General features: G+C 34.5%; 1 protein-coding gene across 4 annotated transcripts in view; it reads right to left on the bottom strand.

Annotated features, from left to right (window-relative positions):
- The window catches only part of FANCL (FA complementation group L), an 82400-nt gene that overhangs the window by 40286 nt on the left and 21251 nt on the right, over nucleotides 1–20863 (bottom strand). For all 4 annotated transcript variants that reach the window (XM_055107912.2, XM_055107913.2, XM_008956272.5 and 1 more), the window contains exon 6: nucleotides 4605–4701. In XM_055107912.2, the coding sequence (XP_054963887.1) occupies nucleotides 4605–4701 (97 nt within the window). The remainder of the gene's footprint in view (nucleotides 1–4604; nucleotides 4702–20863) is intronic.

The raw sequence follows: 20863 nt of genomic DNA, 5'->3' as shown, positions 1-20863 counted from the left end.
TTGCTAAATACAAAATTATTTCTTCAACTAGTCATATAAAAAGTGGCAGTCATGAGGACAAACCAAGTTTTTAAGTTAACAAAGGCAAAACATAAAATTTCTTAAAATCAATTTCCTTATTAGAGAATCATAGTTAATGATTTCTCTATAATCCAATTCTGATTCTTCAAAGTCACATGTAATTAAAAATACCCATTTCTTTTCATTAAAAAGCTAAATGTACTGAAAGAAAATTAGTTTTAGGAAAACTTTCATTTGACAAATTATTTAAAAGAAGTTTTAGGCTTTCACTTTTTTCAGCCTCTTATTTTTCAGTACTCTGCTGGGTAAGTAAAAGGGAAGAAAAAAATCACTACAGTATTTAACAAACATTTGAAATCAACACTTTCAAAAAAATTAACATTTAGCTACAATAATAAGTTGGCTAAAAAGATTTACTATCAATATACACTCTGACTAATGGAATCTGGCTATGTAGAACTAATTAACACAAAGGCAAATAGATAAGAAATCATATAAAAATATTCCAGTGGTCTACTTCTGGGAAAAAAAAAAAAAAGAAAGATCATGCTGAAATTAAAAGAGGAAGTTCTCTTTCAGACAATTAAAAATATCAGATGATGTGCTTCAGAGTATCATTGCTGTAATCACTGGAAAAACAATTTGTATACCATATTTAAAAATCGTGATTATCTCAAAGTAAATGTAGACAGAGACCTCAGCTTTCTTTGGTTCCAGCTCTGCTAACTAAGTTGTATGATCTTGAACAAGTCATTTAATTTCTCTGGCTGTTTCACATGTAAAAATGACAAAACTCAACTAGAAGTGTTACATACAAAATCTCTTTTCCTTCTAAAATGTCAAAATTCTTTAAAAATAATGTGCACTTGAAACCTCTATGGGTCAAAAATGGAAAATTTAGTTCATTTTGAGTTGCTGCTATTTATCTTAGTGATGCTGACAATGAACAATATCAACTCTCTAACTTCAATGAATCATCAATGTAGATAAAATAAGACTAATGAAATGTTTACTGTATTTGGAGTAGATACACAAAGTAAAGTATCTGTGGCCCCATTAAGTACATACACAGCTCATTATGCTAAAAGAGAGTAAGATACTACATTCAAGTAGGATTCAGTATAGTAAATGGTATCAATGTACTGATATGGAAAGAGATCCACAAATAGTTAAACAAAAAAGCAAGTTAGAGCAAATATATGATCCTACGTATATAAATGAGTCCAGTATGTAGTTTCTGAGATAATGACATCTTTCAAATATATTTTTATATTTGTAATACAATATGTATATAATAAATTAGACTGATCTTTATGCAAGTGGCTTTACTTCATATCTGAGTTAAATGAGTATTTGCAATATGTGTTAATTACATTCATGTGCAAAATCAATTTTGTTTATATAACAAACTTCACATAACAGTACAGAGCTTAAAAAGAACATTTATATAAGTCTGGATGATTTATCATAAATATTAAAATATAAACTAGCATACTAGATATTCATTTTCAGAATAGCTTCTGAATTATAATAGTATTAACTACAATGTAGATGACTAAATACAATATAAGAAAGTAACTTGATCAAAATTAAGATACTTTTCAATAGTAAGTTGTATAGGTATATATAAAACCACTGACAACTAATTGTCAAAACTTTTCCTTTCAAAAGTAATTTACAACAACAAAAGCTCCATATCATATAGGAATATTAACTGAAAAATAAGTATAGTATTTAATTATTTTCAAGTAAAACATAGTTCTCCAAATCTCATTTGCAGAAAATCAAATCAATAACTAAAAAAAAAGATTACATAATATTAAGTATATATTTTTATCACACACAGTATTTTTTAGACTCTATAATATTAATATATTCTAAAACAAATTTTAACCAAGTCTGTTCTGTGATTAGACTACCTAAGCAGTAAGGCTGATCCCCAAGTAAATACATACAAATTGTAGCAGAGAAAGAGTGCCCACCCTCTGATGCATATATGTAATTTGTTTTTCAAGTAGTACTGATCTTGATTGACCAAAGCTGAGGAAGCCCTGGGCTACTTCTTTTGTAAAGCAAAGGTAATTCAGTACTGAATGCACTGTAAGCATTGCATAAAAATATACCTATAAAAACCAAAAAATTTATCTGGTTTACTTCTACTTATTTTTTATTTACATATTTACTTTTAATAAAGGACATCTAGTCAAAATAGGTATTTGTTTTCTTTGTGAGTTTCTTGGAGATCGTGAGGGGAAGTGGTAGAATTGGGTAAGTATGTATTCCAGAATAAACAGAACAAATGCATTTATTTACTGTATATTTAAAAAATCAAGTAACAGAAATAAAAGTTTGTGTATTTATGAAAAAAGCCTACTTTGAGGTATGTTATTAATAAAAAAAATTCAGCATTCCACTTAAAACTTAGTTTGGATTAAGATTTTGCATAATATACTCTTAACATACAGTTAACGTTTCAACTATTAGTGTAGTTGACTGACAATCACAGGCCCAATTTCTTTTTTTTTTCCCTAAAATTTTTGTTTCCTAAAATATTTTTCAGTTAATATTCCTATATGTGGAGTTTTTGTTGTTGTAAATTACTTTTGAAAGTAAAAGTTTTGACAATTAGTTGCTGGTGGTTTATATATACCTATACCTTTTTCCTAAAAAAAAAAAAAAAAAAAAAAAAAAAAAAAAAAAAAAAAAAAAAGACTTCCTGGTTTTCTTCAAATTCTCATGTTTCCCCAGTGATTACTAGGTAAATGATTAACATGCTGAACTTGTTTATTCTACTTATTTGTCCAAATTCACAATCTAGAACTAACTTTTTTTTCCTAAAAAAAAAAAATTATCACATCTCAAAGACAGCTATGGTGTATATATAAAAGCTAAGCTAAATTGAGAAAGATTCTCATAAATCATACCAACATAAGATTCAGTTACATGCTTCTGTTTTTCCAAAACAGTTTTTTTTTTCTTTTTTTGCCAAATTCCTTCCCAGCTTAAATAAAGCTTTCTCTTCTCTTTTGCGAGAGTATCTATAAAAGTGCTTCGTAACTATAGATGTTGCAAAACTGACCCTGGAAAATATTCTCCAGAGAAATACTAAAAGCATCATCTTATCTACCTTGAAAAAGTATAGAAAAAAGCAGACAAAATGGACCATATTAAATTGTCACATCCTCACTCTGAATACTGCCAATAAATGAACTAAATGTCATCAACTTGGATTAAAATCTTGTAGGTATAGTTAAAGGCAGCACAAATTTACAGCAACATCTTCTTAGGAAGTAGAAGAGCTTGTAAAAATGAGGACAGGGTGTATTTAAGATCTTTAGTTTTGGTCTTCATAGAAAAACGGCTTATTTTACTAAGGTACAAAATATAAACAAATAGAGCTTTGAAGGAAATGACAGAACCCTTGCCACTGGCAACATGTGACCCTTTGGAAGGATAAAGGCAAATTTCTCTTAAAAAAAAAAAAAAAAAGCACACTTTTACAAACTAAAAAATAAAAATCTTTTCAATTTAATAAAAATAATTATCTAACTTATTTTACAAATAATGAGATTTCCATCCCACTAATTTTTTCCAAGACTTATCACATATGGATCTTAAAATTAGACCTACATACATATTCTGTGTGTGAGAGAATTAGTCATTTCTCAACCTGTCTGTTATAGAACCACTATAAGATATCAACTTTTCTGTGTCATCCAGTACAGCTTTAGATATTAATTTTCTCTTGTGGAAAGCTTAAATGCCAGACACATTTTTAAAAAGGACAAACACAATTGATCTTTTTCATCACTACAATCTTCTGAAAAAGAGTTGATTGATGACTCCAAGAATAATAAAAAAAAAAAAGTTGGACATCCTGGTTTTCTTCAAATTCTCATGTTTCTCCAGTGATTACTAGGTAAATGATTAATATGCTAAACTTGTTTATTTTACTTATTTGTCCAAATTCACAATTTAGAACTAAAAAATAAAGATGAAACAACCATGTTTTGTGCCAATAAAATTTGTGATTATAGATCACTATCCTATAAGGGATCTATAAATAGAGGCATAACCTCGGCAAATTCTTAAAATACTTAAGTCAAAAAACCCCAGCCAAAGCAAACAAACTATAAAAAAGTATGCATATATGTTGTTTGTGTTAGGGAGTGGGGATCACAGATAAGAATAAGAACTACAAAAGAAATTTATAGTAACAGCTGAATGCAAAAGATTTTCTCAGTACAACTTGGGATAGTGGAAGTGTCCACTGTCTTCTACATGTTACATGTAGGATGTTACAAAATTAACACCATGGTACTCTGAGTCTATAAAATTGTATTTGTAGTATTTGTTATAAAGTCTGTATTTTGAGCAAATTTGGACTAAAATATGACATAAAACTGTCTAGGCTTTTGGAAACGTGGTGAATAAATTCTTTGAGGCTTTCCAAAAATCAATGTTTTAAAGCATGATATATGTATTTTTAGATGCAACTAGCACTTCCTTACATTGAGAGCATTCACAGAGTTCATTTCACAAAGTATTTTCTGATCACAATAACAGTTTAACAAGGCACATACCTTTGCCTTCAACTTGAGAGTGATTAAATGCTCTCTACCAGAAGCATCTTCTGCTTTTAACTTGATGGTACTGAAGCAGGTATCCGCATACACAAGTCTGGTGAGCAGAGGAGAATAAAAAATGATCACACCGGGGAGAGCTGGAGAGGGGAACTGGAGATGGTAGAATTTGAAATGAAAATATTTGCTATATTCCTATTAATCCATTATAAAAATTAATCAGAGCAATTTCTGCATGCCAACCCTTTCTGCTGCTATAGATTTACTGCCGTTCATATACCAGCCTAGCACTTAATGCAGTCATATATCTCTGGATTATTTACAATGTGTGTCAAGGCTCATGCTGTGGTCAGTGAGCACTATGTTTCAGTTTTCCATCACTGGAACCTTTGGCACACATAGCATGTTCCTGTCAGCCTCTACTTATGTACACATTAAACTTCCTGTCAAACTCTTTGATCCATTTCTGTAGTTTCATACAGTATGAGACTTTTATGCTCCCTTTGTTTTTCTCCTCAATGAACTTCTCCTATATTATCAATAATGTTACCGTACAAAAATCTAGCTGGTATTTGTTCATATACTCAAATTGATCCTCTAAGGAAAATGCTGTATAAGCACAGGTACAGCCTGGTCTCCTAACAATAAATTTTCTTTCTGCACGATATCTAGCTTCTGACACTTAACCTATGCATGTATTCAAGATGACTAATATTCTAAACATATAGCACAAGCACAACTGCTTTGGCTTTAAGTTACCCTAAATGCATGAATTTTCTACAATGGAAACCAATATCCTTTGAAATATATAATTCTGTAAAAATACGGTCCCTTGAGTAGCATAAGCTACTGCCAAAAAGATTCAAATTTAGCAGTATATTTACTAGTGAACTGGGCATATGGATATTTTTGACATTTTTACAATGCTATTCTCTGATAAAGATAAAAAGTAGTCTAAGAGTATTGCAAAACTCATCACCCAGGCTGATATTAAGACCCATTGGAGTTCAGAATATAAGCCTCCTAACTTAGGAAATATATTTTTTTAATATCACTATATGCCATTTAGATACTGACCAGGTACTATATAATGATAAAATGGGCTAATTTCAAGAAATGCACAATGAAGTTGTGAAACACTGTAATGAAAATATGTCTAAATCTGAAGATATCTATCTTCAATAATACAATGGAAATTTTATCATAATCTGTAGAAAGTCTAGGGTCTTAGAAAACAAAAGTAAAACTATTCTAGAAAGTGTTTTATACACATAAAAATAACAATGACTATATTTTCTTTCAGCTATATCTGTAAATGCTTCACCTCCAAAAAAAATTAGAATGTCTTTATCACGTTTTACCATATGACTCTAAAGTTCAGATATATCAATACCTGACTCTTAAAACTCCCACACTTCAGATTCAAGATGTTAAGCACATGCATTTATATTCTCTACTTCCAGAAAAATTAATCATTTAAAAAATGTTTCAAAGGTATAAACCTACAGTTACAAAAAAAGAAGAAGGAATAGTATTAATTAAAGCAAATTTCAACAACTTTTAGGAAAATGTAGAGTAGTTAAAAGAGCACTGGCTGATAAAACAGAAAAGAAGAGAGAACAAGGACTCCAGGCAGAAACAGCTGGCAAAAATGCAGTGTTCAGGATAGAGAGTATGACTGATATACTGGCAGAAATTATGGGAATTTTTAAGTACATGATAAAAGGGGGAAGAAGAAACTTTAAACCAAATTATAAACAATAAAACTGCATTAAAAAATGGTAATTACTCTGCCACTAACTTTTCAGTTAAAAATATTTATGTAGTCGTAAAAAATTAAACTGTTACTAGTTACAATTTTTAGAATCCAGGAATACGCAATGCTAAAAGACTTAATTATAGTTATAGAGACTAATGTAAATATATTTGACTACTACAATTTAAAATGAAGAATTGACAAAAATTGGGAAGTAGAAATGGGAAAGATACCAGAATGGAAAATTAGAAACAATAAAATCTGTAATTGCTAATTTGAAAGTCAAGAGATACCATCTTTAATTGAATGGACGTGAAAGAGGTTTAAGAAACAGTAAAGCTAATGGAAAAATAAAAAAGAAAAGCAAAAGAGAAATAATACATTAGCTAAATTCTTTTTCATTAATCAGTTCATAATTCCTAAAAAAGAAATATTGCACGTAGGCAAATTATTTTGAAACATGGAAGTTGTAAACATGAATATTTCAAAGTATTTGTCTCAAAGAATAAGACTGGGGATAGAAAATAATATGGGAGACTGCTTTTCTTTATAAGCCTTAAATAGTTCATAACCATGATGAATATAAAGAGGGAGAGAGAAGGCATGCACGTTTAAGAGGGGTGGAAGAAAAAACTAAATCACCACCTACTACTTTCTGTACTTCACATTGTTGCTCACCATCACAATGTTTAAAATCATTTTTTAACATCTATAAAATAACACAGAAATAAAAGCTCTTTAGTTCTTTGTTTGCAATCACATAACATAAAATTATCATCATCCCACAATGTAAGTCAGAGAGGTAATACACTACAGAAAAAGTGCCACGCTCAAAAATATGGCCTGTAAGCCAAAATGGCCATGAGGTTGATTTTGTTAAACTTTAAGACGCAATTTAAATAAAGCAGTAAAAAACATTTATACTTTCAGATTAATATCAGCATGGCCATTTAAGATCAAGGTACATTTTACCCATGCTGCTTCCTGGTCACTTTGTTTGGGGCACAGAAAGAAACCTTACTGTGATTATTAATAGGTTGAGTATATGCGACCTTGATTGTCAATTGCCCTCTAGTATTTAACTTACCTTCTCCAGTTTGGTAATAGGATCCCTGCCCCCACTCAACTCTCAATAAAACCAAGTTTTAGCAGGATCCACTTCACCCAGCTAGTGACTTGTCCTAGCTGCCCTTGCAAGGAGGTGTTGGCATATAACTACATTTTGGCCAGTGGACTACAAGCACAAGTGATGTGTGCTTTTGGGGGTTCATTTATAACAGAACTATGCTTTCCTCTCTTCCCTCCTCTTACTCTCCTTTCCTGTAGACTACAACTTGGACAGGCCAATATGAGCTAGTAAAGATCATGAGGACAGGAACAACACACTATAAAGCACTAACCAACAAAACACTCTGTGATGATGAAGGTATGACATATCTGCACTGTTTAAAACGGTAGCCACCAGCCACGTGTCTATGAGGGACTCAAAATGTGGCTAGTGGGTTTTTTAGTTAATTTAAATGTAAATGTCAATAGCCACACATGGCTACTGAACAATGCAGTCACAGCGGATGGCTGAGAAACAAAAGAAACCTGGATTCTTGAATGTCCTTGTGAAGAGAGGCACCAACCCACTCTTGACCATCTGCCTACCTCTGAATTGTTAAATGAGAGATGAATAAAATTCTACCTTGTTTCAACTACTGAGGATTTACATTTCTCTTTGTTAATAGTGGCCTAGCCTATGATATAACTAATAGAGACTATTTGTATCAATTTATGGCAGAAAAAAATATCTTGGTGTTTGGTGTATGGAAGAGATCTTAAAGGAAAAAAAGAGTGATAAACTCTTACAAGTGATATCAAATCAGTTTGTCTAAGGAAGTCTATTTCATGTCGGGCATAGTGACTCATGCCTATAATCCCAGCACTCTGGGAAGCTGAGGGGAGGATTACTTGAGCCCAAGAGTTCAAGACCAGCCTGGGCGACACAGTGAGGCCTCATCTTTACAAAAATCTTTTTAAAACTAACTCGTCATGGTGGTGTGCACCTGTAGTTTCAGCTATTCAGGAGACTGAGGCAGAAGGTTTGCTTGAGCTGAAAAGTTTGAGGTTGCAGTGAGCTATGATGGCACCACTGCACTCTGGCCTTGGTGAAAAACAGAGACCATGTCACTAAATTTTTTTTAAGTCTATGTTAAGTTGGACATCTCACTTTAGACAACAGGAAATAAATAACTTTCATTCACTTAAATAAAATAAAAATCATTCAAATAATGATTTAGGAAACTATCATCATTGGAAAGCTCCAATTTTTAAATAAAATGCTAACAATAAGCCCACAAAATAAGAATTAAGATTTGTATTTAGAAGGAGTTTAGATATTATCACTAAGCTAAGCATATTCTAAAATTGACAAAGCAAATATAAAACTGAAGTATAAAATCTAAAGAAATAAAATATTTTACTTTGGCACTCCATTTAGTATTTATCATTTGCTATATTTCTTTATAAGTTAAATTTTTTAAACATTTAAAATGTTTGTTAATAATAAGGCTTCAGGAATGTTTTTGTTGTTGTCCCTGTTAATAGCTGAATGTCATCAAGTAAAACAAAGTAGAAGAAATGTGTTTTACATAGCTCATAAAATACTGCACTTATATTGACCAAGAGTTTAAGTTATTTAGCTTTTATTTTCTTTAGCCATCTAGATGCATTTAAGTAGTATTAACATCAACAGGCAGACTGCTTCAAAAGACAGACTGAAGACCTTCATGTTTGAATAAAGCATCCAAGTTTCCACTTTTATTGCCACTCTCAAGTTTAAGCATTAACTACTTCATATCTGGATTACTAGAAACAATCTTCCTAATGCGTGTCTTTACTTCCTCTCTGTACACCAATCCATTCTGCCTTCTGTGTCTAATCTTCCTAAATACATTTTTAATCATATCAATCCCTTGCTCAAAAATATTCAATGAGTCCCTATCACCTGCATATAGAGAATCATTAGCCTCGTAGTCAAGACCCCTCAGTTTAGCCCTAATATGTTAATCCCCTTATGTGAGCCACTGATCTACTCCAAAGTCAAAAAATAAATTGCACATTTCTATTGCTACAACCTTGCCTTCACCATTCCTTCCCTTTAAAGGCTCTGTATATTCCTTCAAAGCTTATCCCAACATTCATCTCCTCTAAGAACTCTCCTAAATTATTTGTAGCCCAAAATGCTTCAAATTCCTCCAAACTCACATTGCTCCTTTTCATGTAAGTTTTAGCTTGCCAAACACATAATAAACTTTTTAATAAGGAATATGAAAGCTTTATATTCCTATGTATGTGTCAGTGTACCATGTTCCATGTATATATGACAATGTAGAGGATGTTGTCAGACTGGTTCACATTTACTGATTCATGTGTAAGTTTCAAACAATAGCTGAAAGCAAACTGTTTTAATTAAATACTGTTAAGCATATTACCAACCTAGAAAAACATGATTTTTTTTTTACTACTAGATAATTTGCAATTATTCAATGACATAGATTTATGTATGAAGAAAAATCATCCTATTTGTAAAGGTTTTCAGTTTAACTGAAAACCATACTGGTTAATGTCTATGCTGTTATGTTTTACAGAAAATTATCATTATTGGTTGTAATTAAGTCATAACACTAATTAAGTACTATAAAAGAGGCAGTCTGACAGTCAGTTGAACTAGTATCTCAACAACTTGATACACCTACTTTACACTAGGAACTATATGAGTCACATAACATGCCTCTTTGAAATCTTTATTATTAGGCATTATTAGCTTCCTTTAAAAGATGAAAAAATGTGACTTAAAGAGATTAAGTTTGCCCAAGATCACACAGCAGATGAGCCAGAATTAAAGCTCTGGTATAATTATTGGAACGAATTTAGTATGAACAAGGATCTCCATTTCCCCAATATGTTACAGATCTTCAAAATGCATTAACAATTATACAAAATATCACCATTAATCAGCTTCTAAGATAGTGGGCTTAATCAAAAACCTACCAATATATGTTCACAATCTCCCAGTTCGCACATCAGATTTAGTAAAACTCAGTTAGCTCTTTCCCAAGACAAACTTGAAAAGTTCAACTAGTTGAAGTGTACTCACTCTAGACTCTAAATGATAAATAATATATTGTTTAAAAAGGACAAAAGTATCAGCACATTTCTACTAGAACCATTTAACTTCTGAATTATCTAGGAACATATGATTATTACAATAAATGTATCTTATAAAGTGTATTAGTCTGTTTTCATGCTGCTAAGACATACCCAAGACTTGGCAATTTACAAAAGAAAAAGGCTTAATTGGACTCACAGTTCCATGTGGCTGGGGAAGGCTCACAATCATGGTGCAATGCAAGAAGGAACAAGTCCCATCTTACATGGATGGCAGCAAAGACAGAATGAGGAAGATGCAAAAGCAGAAACCCCTAATAAAACCATCACATCTCATGACACTTATTCATTACCATGAGAACAATATGGGGGAAACCGCCCTCATGATTAAATTATCACCCACCGGGTCCCTCCCACAACACATGAGAACTGTGGGAGTACAATTCAAGATGAGACTTGGGTAGGGACACAGAGTCAAACCATATCATTCCACCCCTGACCCCTCCCCAAATGTCCTCACATTTCAAAACCAATCATGCCTTCCCAACAGGCCCCCCAAAGTCTTAAATTATTTCATCATTAACTCAAAAGTCCACAGTCCAAAGTCTCATCTAAGACAAGGCAAGTCTCTTCCACCGATGAGCCTAATAAAATCAAAAGCAAGTTAGTTACTTCCTAGATACAACAGGGGTATAGGCATTCAATAAATACAGCCATTCCAAATGGGAGGAATTGGCCAAAACAAAGGAGCTACAGGCCCCATGCAAGTCCAAAATCCAGCAGGGCAATCAAATCTTAAAGCTCCAAAATCATCTCCTTTGACTCCATGTCTCACATCCAGATCATGCTGATACAAGAGTTGAGTTCCCATGACCTTGGGGAACTAGACCCCTGTGATTTTGCAGGGTATGGCACCCCCACCCGGCTGAGTTCATGGGCTGGCGTTGAGTGCCTGTGGCTTTTCCAGGCACAGTGTGCAAGCTGTCAGTGGATCTACCATTCTGGGGTCTGGAAGATGGTGGCCCTCTTCTCACAGCTACACTAGGTGGTGCCTCAGTAGGGACTCTATGTGGGGACTCCAACCCCACACTTCCCTTCCGCATTGTCCTAACAGAGGTTCTCCATGAGGGCCCCACCCCTGCAGCAAACTTCTGCCTGGGCATCCAGGCATTTCCATACATCTTCTGAAATCTAGGCGGAGGTTCCGAAACCTCAGTTCTGGACTTCTGTGCACCCACAGGCTCAACAACATGTGGAAGCTGCCAAGGCTTGGGGTTTGCACCCTCTGCAGCCACGGCCCAAGCTCTACACTGGCCCTTTTCAGCCACAGCTGGAGCAGCTGGGATGCAGGGAACCAAGTCCCTAGCCTGCACACAGTTCTGGGACCCTGTGCCCACTTTTTCCTCCTACACCTCCAGGCCTGTTATGTGAGTGGCTGCCGTGAAGACCTCTGGCATGCCCTGGAGACATTTTCCCCATTATCTTGGGGATTAACATTTGGCTCCTTGTTACTTATGCAAATTTCTGCAGCTGGCTTGAATTTCTGCTCAGAAAACGGGATTTTCTTTTCTATCACATTGTCAGGCTGCAAATTTTTTGAACTTTTATGCTGTTTCCCTTTTAAAACTAAATGCTTTTAATAGCACCCAAGTCACCTCTTCAATGTTTTGCTGCTTAGAAATTTCTTCCACCAGATACCCTAAATCATCTCTCTCAAGTTCATAGTTCCACAAATCTCTAGGGCAGGGGCAAAATACCACCAGCCTCTTTGCTAAAACATAACAAGAGTAACCTTTGCTCCAATTCCCAACAAATTCCTCACCTCCATCTGAGACCACCTCAGCCTGGACCTTACTGTCCATATCACCATCAGCATTTTGGGCAAAGCCATGCAACTAGTCTCTAGGAAGTTCCAAACTCTCCCACATTTTCCTATCTTCTGAGCCTTCCAAACTGTTCCAACCTCTGCCTGCTACCCAGTTCCAAAGTCGCTTCCACATTTTCAGGTATCTTCTCAGCAGTGCCCCACTCTACTGGTACCAATTTACTGTATTAGTCTGTTTTCATGCTGCTGATAAAGACATACCCAAGATTGGGCAATTTACAAAAGAAAGAGGTTTAATTGGACTTACAGTTCCACATGGCTGGGGAAGCCTCACAATCATGGTGGAAGGCAAAGAGGAGCAAGTCCCATCTTACATGGATGGCAGCAGGCAAAGAGAGGATGAGGAAGATGCAAAAGCAGAAACCCCTGATAAAACCATCAGATCTCCAAAGACTTATTCATTACCATGAGAACAGTATGGGGGAAACTGCCCCCGTGATTAAATTATCTTCCACCGGGTCCCTCCTGCAACACATGGGAATTGTGGGAGTACAACTCAAGATGAGATTTGGGTGGGGACACAGGGGATACAGAACCAAACCATATCATAAAGTGATATGTATTTCTTCCAAACTGGGACATTTTTGAGACTGACAGGGGCCAAAACAAAAAGCATAAATTAGGGCTGTCCTAGGCAAAATGGTATGTATGATAAGCTACTCAAAGCAAAAGTATGTGGTACTTTCAACTCTAGGATACTCTTAATACCAAACAGAAAATCTTGTTAAACACAAAGGACTGTTTAATTCTTATTTTTTTAATAGGCCATTCTGTAAAACAACATGGGCAGAAGTTAACAGAAACCCACCAAGACATCATTTTGTATCACTTACCTTTGTGAGCCAGTGTTACACCCAAAATAACCCAGACCTGTCATACCATCTTCATGTTAACCTTTCGGGAAGTTGCTGTTTTGACTGTGTTTTTATAGAAATTGAAATAAGAACAGAAATTATAACAATAGCAATCAAACTTAAGGTCAACTACTAATTCTCAATATTATTTCCATATTTCTTTCTAAGGAAAGAAAGGGAAGCTTTCATCTTACTTTAAATATTTCTTTTTCTTTTCCAACTTAGAATTTGTATAATGTCTAATCCTATAGAGTTGATTAGAAATACCAAATATGTAATTAAAAAACACAGCAAGGCCAGCATTATCTAACAAGGATTTTTCTGTATCAGATTTTATGATTATACTGACAAATCTACAAGATTATTATTTAGAGTGTAAGGAAAATACAGACTTATTGACAGAGTCTAGAAATCATTAAGATTCTGTAAATACATTTAAATCAATCTGTCATGCAAATCATTGTGTGTGTCATTTCAAAAGATAATTTAAATTAAGAATTTAGCCAGCTCCTCAGGCGGGGCCTTAAACAGTAGCAATTCTAGTATGTGGACAGCACAGTTCAGGTCTCAGCTTTAGATCAGCAGGTCCTGAAACCCAATTTTATCAGTGTATGTGTGTACCAGACCTAATTTAAGAGTTAAGCCATAAAAATAAAGTTGATAGGTTTTGTCACTCTACCAGACAGTAATGGATTAACACAAACAGAATTATCTTCTTTGGCTTCTCACAATCCATGCACACCACTTCTCTTCTGCTAAAACATTCTTTATTTTTAAACAGTATAAAACAAATGATTAAGTAACAGCAGCTAAATCGAAAGTCATTTATTCATCCTAGGCCAGGCATGGCAGCGAACACCTGTTAATCCCAGCATTTTGGGAGGCTGAGGCAGGAGAATCATTTCAGCCCAGGAGTGTGAGACTCGCCTGGGCAATACAGCAAAACCTTGTCTCTTAAAAAAGAAAAAAAAAAAAAGAGAGGGAAAAAAAGTCATTCATCCACCTTAGTAACTATAATTAAACTATAATCTTTCACAAATCTATGCAACAGATTTTGAAACTCTCCAAGGGTGTGTTAATTTTGCAAATCGTCCATTTTATTTGTGGTAAGATACTTTTTATTAGTTTCACCCTCAGTGTGTGACTATCTCCAGGTAGTTGGAGAGAATTTATTAAAGGCTCCATATCGGAGCTGCCCTATGGGACAACTCTAGGGAGCATCATTCACACAGAATGCCTGAGTGGTGTTATGTACCCAGCCCTGTCTATATACACTTGTTTTATAGAAAAAGTTGGAAATAAAAATATTTATCCTAAAATTTATCCTGAGAAATTAAATAAGAATACATGAAGCACCTAGCACAGTCAGTGGCACACAACAGAAACTTCATAAACAACAGTCCCAGTATGTAATAATCTTAGTGAAAAAAGGAGGCAATTATATTGTGATAAGTGACATATGATAGAGGTATTCATATCCTTATTTTTGGCTTTCATCTATTATCGAAGTTAGAAATCTGTTCCTTTTTCTCCTACATTAGAACAATGGGTATAATACAAAGCAAAAGACAACACTTTCTATTTAGCTCACAAAACACTCCATATTTTATATACTTGACTATTTCTCTTATAACTCTCAAGAATCCTATAATTATACTCTACCCTTCTTATCATGGTCATAATTCAGTATTACTATGATCAACTACCTAAATTCTGACTCTTCCACTAATATAAGTTCCATGAGGAATCTTTATTGTTGTTGCTCTTGTTGACAGGGTCTCACTGTCACCTAGACTGAAGTGCAGTGGTATGATCTCAGCTCCCTGCAGCCTCGACCTACCCAGGCTCAAGTGATCCTCCCACCTCAGCCTCCTGAGAAGCTAGGAGCGTACCACCACACCTAATTTATTTATTTATTTATTTATTTTTGTATTTTGTAGACACGGGGTTTCACCAGGTTGCCCAGGTTGGTCTCAAACTCCTGAGCTCAAGTGATCTGCCCCACCTCAGCCCCCCAAAGTACTGGGATTACAGGTGTGAGCCACCACACCTGGCCCATGAGGAATCTTAAGTCTTGCCTTATGTATCCTTAGTGCTTTACATTATAGGAAGTCCATAAATATTATTAGCAGGGTAAAAAAATGAGTGATTCAAAAATCTCATATCACATCCTTAATGCTTCAACTGATTTTTCTTATTGCACTTCTCTCAACAATGTCAGATCCACTGAGGTAGGCTGCCTCAAACTCACCATCTCAATACAACAGAAGTAAAACTAGAACATTTCCTCTGTCCTTGACAAACCCTTTCTACATTTCCAACTATGCTCTAAAAAACAAATATTAACATTAAGCATCTGAAGATAAGTCAAAATAATATTTCTTTATTCCATCAATCTATACCTAAAGAATGACTAGGCCCATGACATCAATGCCTCAAAACTAATCATAACCTCAGCAGGAACTGCTGCTAGTGCATCTCAAGTTTTTGCTTGTCTTCCCTGTCTCTCCTCACTATTGTTATGCTTAATTTTATTTAAAAGGCTCCAACCATCCCAAATCCTACTCAAGACTAATGTCTTAATAAATAAAGCCTAATCTCATGAATAAATATCAACCAGTCCTCAATATCATAATATAGTACACTTACAATTATATGTAACATCTATTTCTGGCCTAAATGGAATAGCTTGCTAAAGACCAACACTTCTACAGTGAACAACTAAAGTAGGCTGATAAAAAGAAAATGGGGGAAAAAATTGAAAGCATCAAAGAATTGCTAAACTGACCAGGCCTTGAAGGGCCAAAGTCCTAAAGAAGAGGGAACAGAAGTGAAGTAAGCCAACATTCTGAAGCCATTTTCCTCAATATATTTATCAATTCTGGCACAGGGCAAGAGAAGAAGGATCTGGGCAAAGAGCCCAGAGAGAGAGCTGCTATTAAGTGGCAAAAAAAAAAGCATCATTTCCGCCAATCTCTTGAGGATAGAGAGATAAAAATAACAGACTGGAAAGGCCAGAATCTGGGGAAAGGTAGGCCCAGAACCTGGCCTAACATTCTGCCAATATTCCCTCAAGACTTCTGATAAATCCTTAAACTGTAGGGAATAAGAGGATAAAAAGTCAAGCAGAAAGGCAATGAAAAACAAGATTTAGAAAGTTCATAATACAAGGAGAAATTAATTGGAATTCAGGGCCTACCAGTGAGACAAAGTCTCAGTGAATACCCCAGGATCTCTGTGGGAACTCTTGAAAGACTGCTCCTAAAAGCAACGCTAACAAAAAAGTGATAGAGCTTTGTCAAAAATGGACCCCAAACTGTAATTGAGAGGTCTTGTGGAGACACAAAGGTTAGGGTTTAGGATCTACCAGGGGGGAAATCCCAATGAATATACCTGGCTCTTGCTTGGAAGCTCTAAAGGGTTATAGCTTGAGACAGGAAGGGCAGCAATCAGAGGTAGACTGACCTCTATGAAAACTACAACCCATCCTAAACCCACTTGGGCCCTTTGCCAATCTGTTCCCACTCTATCTTCCCAGGAAGAGAAAACCTAAACCCTGTACAGAAGAAAATAATATCATCTGGGGCCTCTAAACTATTTTATGTGCAATATCCAACAGTAAACATAGCACTACATAGCACTGAAGTCTGAATAGCCAATGGTAAATTCAGCAGGGGCAATGAGAAAAGGTACACTAACTAGAATGCCTCCAAATTAAGCCAGTTTCCTCATTTATCTCCTTTCACCAGTTCTTTTGAAAGAAAGAATAGTTACCTTATTGAGCAGAGACAAGATTTAAGATTTTACATTTTTTGTTACAGAACATTTCAATTCTGTATTGAATCAGTTATGAAAATAAAGAAAAGTAGAAAACAGAATGCACACTGTCCACCTTCCCATTCACACACAGGTACCTTCATACCTTGACCTCTGACCTCACCTACAACTGGGATGTACCTAGAGATGTGGGGTAGTTCTCCCTACCGCCCAGGTTGGAATCCAAGCACAGGGGTAAAGCGGGTGAGGAGAAGAGGCTCGCTTCTCTACCCTCCTTCATGATTCCTGACCCCCTAATCCTTTTTCCCATTTCCTTTGATGTTATTTTATTACAGCTTTTTAAATATTTTTTAAAAATTATTTAACCCTTGGCAGCAGAGACTAAGGAGGGGAATAAGGAATTGCAGACTCTGTATGACTGAAATAAAGAGAAATAAAAACAACAGAAAGGGATCCAGAATACAGGACTTTGAAAAAAATACACACATTACATATATATATATATTTATATATATATATACGTTTGGCTAAAACAAGAGGAATTTATTCTCTCATAGTTCTGGAGGCCAGGGGTTCCACATCTGTTCACTGGGCAAAAATCAAGGTATGACTGAAATAAAGAGAAATAAAAACAACAGAAAGGGATCCAGAATACAGGACTTTGAAAAAAATACACACATTACATATATATATATATTTATATATATATATACGTTTGGCTAAAACAAGAGGAATTTATTCTCTCATAGTTCTGGAGGCCAGGGGTTCCACATCTGTTCACTGGGCAAAAATCAAGGTGTGCTCCCTCTGGAGGCTCTAGGAGAGAATCTATTCCTTGCCTCTTCCAGTTTCTGGTGGCTGCCAGCAAGAAAAATATTTTAAAACTATGAAAGAAAATAGAGAAAAAGAGGAAGAATTTCAATAGAGCATTAAAATCTGTTTTAAAAAATGCAAATGGTAGAGTAGTTTTTAAAATATGTAACTAATTAGCTTGTGTAGTTATAACAAAGTAGACATTAAGACAAGAATATTTCTAGAGATGAAAAGAAACATGTCCTAATAACAAAAGGGAAGACCAACAAGGAAGATATAGCAATTATAAATCTGTATGTACCCAATAACATGACTGCAAATAGACATAAAGCAAAATTTTGAGGAACAAAAAAAATTCCAAAAATTCACAATCATATTGGGAGAATTTAACACAGCTCTCTCCAGAGCTCTTAGGACAAGCGGACAAAAAAAAAAATAAATCATTAAACATATTGGATATCTGACACACATAATTAATAAATGTGAGGAATGAATAAAAGCAAAGCACTGTACCCAACAAGAGATTACATACTCTTTTTAAGTGGAAATAGAACACATACCAAAATTGACAAGGTGCTGGGTCATAAAGTAAACTTCAAAGTATTGAGATAATTAAAAGGATTTCTGACAAAAGTAGACTTAAACTGGAACTCAATAACCCAAAAATCTCCAGTTGTTTGAAAATTAAGAGATATACTAAATAAGTCAAAAGAAATCACAATGAAAATTAATATTTTTAACTGATAGTAATAAAAATATAACATCAAAACTTATGGGATCTAGCTAAAATTGCTTACAAATTTACAGCCTTAAATTAATATATAATAAAGTAAGATAAACTGGAAAAAAATCAATGACCTACATATCCATCTCAACAAATTACAAAGGAAGCAAATCTAAAAAAATTAAATTCTTAATAAGCAGACATTAGTGATAAAAAAATATACAATAGAGAAAATTAACAACGCTAAAAGTTGGGTCTTTGAAAAAACTTAAAAAATTGATATGGCTCTTGCACAACTGATTAAGAAAAATTAAAAAGGCACAAAAAACTCATGTGGAAAGAAAAAGGCAGCATCACTATAGATCCTAACATCATTTTTTAAAAGGAACGTAGGATGAAACAGAGAATGTGACAAAACAATCTGTGTTACAAATATGGGAAAGAAGTACATTGAAGAGGGTGGAGGAAATGGTTCTAACCTAAGTAACTGAAAATGAGTGAAGCCTATAAAGGCAAAAAAAAAAAAAACTATAAAAATAAGCATTGTATAGTTGATAAAGTTGTCACCCATGGAGGTACAGATTAATAATTCTGATAGTGCTCTGCACGTATACTGCAACTGAACAATTAAGTAAATGGATAACAGATAATGGGAGCTCGGTTTCTCCCTGTTGGAGTATGAGATTTCAGATATACCAAGCAAGTTGGCTACAAAACTACATATGGTAATGGACTGGAGTTGTAGACATCAGTATAAAATCATGTTTACCTTAATACAGATATAAATGGTTATATACAAAAACATTTACAAGTATGTACACATGAGTTAGTATAAACACATTTTTTTTTCCGTTTTTCAGCTAAGAAGGCCTAGAAACAACAACACACCAATAGCAACAAGCACCCATAGTGCCCACATCCTAGTTTCTAATACCACTCACAAATAAAAGCAACCAGGACTCCTTGGAAAAATGGCTGATTCTAGGAAAGGGCAGGAAATATACAAAATTTCTTTCAGTGCCAGAAAGTAAATACATGCAAAAAAATATATATATATATATATATATCCACAATGATGAGGCCTGTCAAAAGGACACAGGAGCCAACTGAAAGAGATCTCAATGGCCAAAGCTAGAACAAATTGAGCAAGAAAATAAAATAGTATTTGATTATAACCCAAAGTATAAAATAAATATCTATGAGTCCATAGTATTTCAAATAAATGACTGAAAAAATAAATAAATGAGAGGGAACAAAATCTGAGCAGAAAAATTCCAAATCTGTGTAAATACTCTGCCCTAAAGGAGGTGTGAGCGTAACTGCCCACTCCTGAAGTGTGAGCTACGTATAGTGACTTCCAAAGAGTAAAGTGTGGAGAGAGAGAGAAAAAAACAGTAACTTTACGGTGCAGAAACCCGACAAATACTACCTCACCAGGTAATCAAGATCAAGATCAACAGTGATGAGTCACAGAGATAACATGTATCCTTGATATGAAGAGAAGAATCACAGGAGAACAAAAGTCAGGATAAGATTAGCATACAGAAATATAAATCCTATATCCAGCATGGCTCTAAAAGTGTGCCAAAAATTTGACTCTAAATTTCCTAGAGGCCAAGTCAAAGAGAACATAGTCAATTACATAGTTCACATTATTCATTAAGTGGCAGGTTGGATAGTCAGGCAAAGCATGACTTTTCTAGCATCTGAAACAGAATAAAACTTCTTTCATGGCTTCTCATAAAGATAGTGCTATTATCATACAATGGAAGACATCCAAACATAAAATCCCTACTGCATATCTTAGGACTATTTCATACAACATCCTTTAATCCAAGTCAGTGGCATCCTCAAGAGCAATCATACAAGAGAGCAAAATAAAGTAGTTCGGTTCTAATATCCGTGGGTAAAACTGAGAAAACATATAAAATAAGATTACAGAGACTTTAAGCAGTCCATCTGCAGTGAAACACTATTACATGCAATCGTGATTTTAGTAAGGTTTTAACAGTTGAAATCCGAGGCTGTAATTTTTATCAAGACCAGTATTTAAATAACTTGGCTCTTAAGTACAGATCGTACACACTTTGACTCTTAATCAGGGAGGCGGTAAGGTAAAGAAGTATTCATAAAAAATTAAGTCTACATAAAGTCATGACTGAAGGAATGGCTAACCTATCTCTGCACATAGGTGCACCAAAAGAGGTATGGCCCACTCAGTCAAATTTTAGTGGTTAAAACAAAAGGGAAAAAACTGATCTACACATAAGAAGAGAAACTGTTCTAAATAAAAGC

This window comes from Pan paniscus, chromosome 12 (assembly GCF_029289425.2).
Source record: "Pan paniscus chromosome 12, NHGRI_mPanPan1-v2.0_pri, whole genome shotgun sequence".
NCBI lineage: Eukaryota > Metazoa > Chordata > Mammalia > Primates > Hominidae > Pan > Pan paniscus.
The sequence above is the reverse complement of the archived record's forward strand: the minus strand, read 5'-3'. Positions and strand labels throughout refer to the sequence as shown.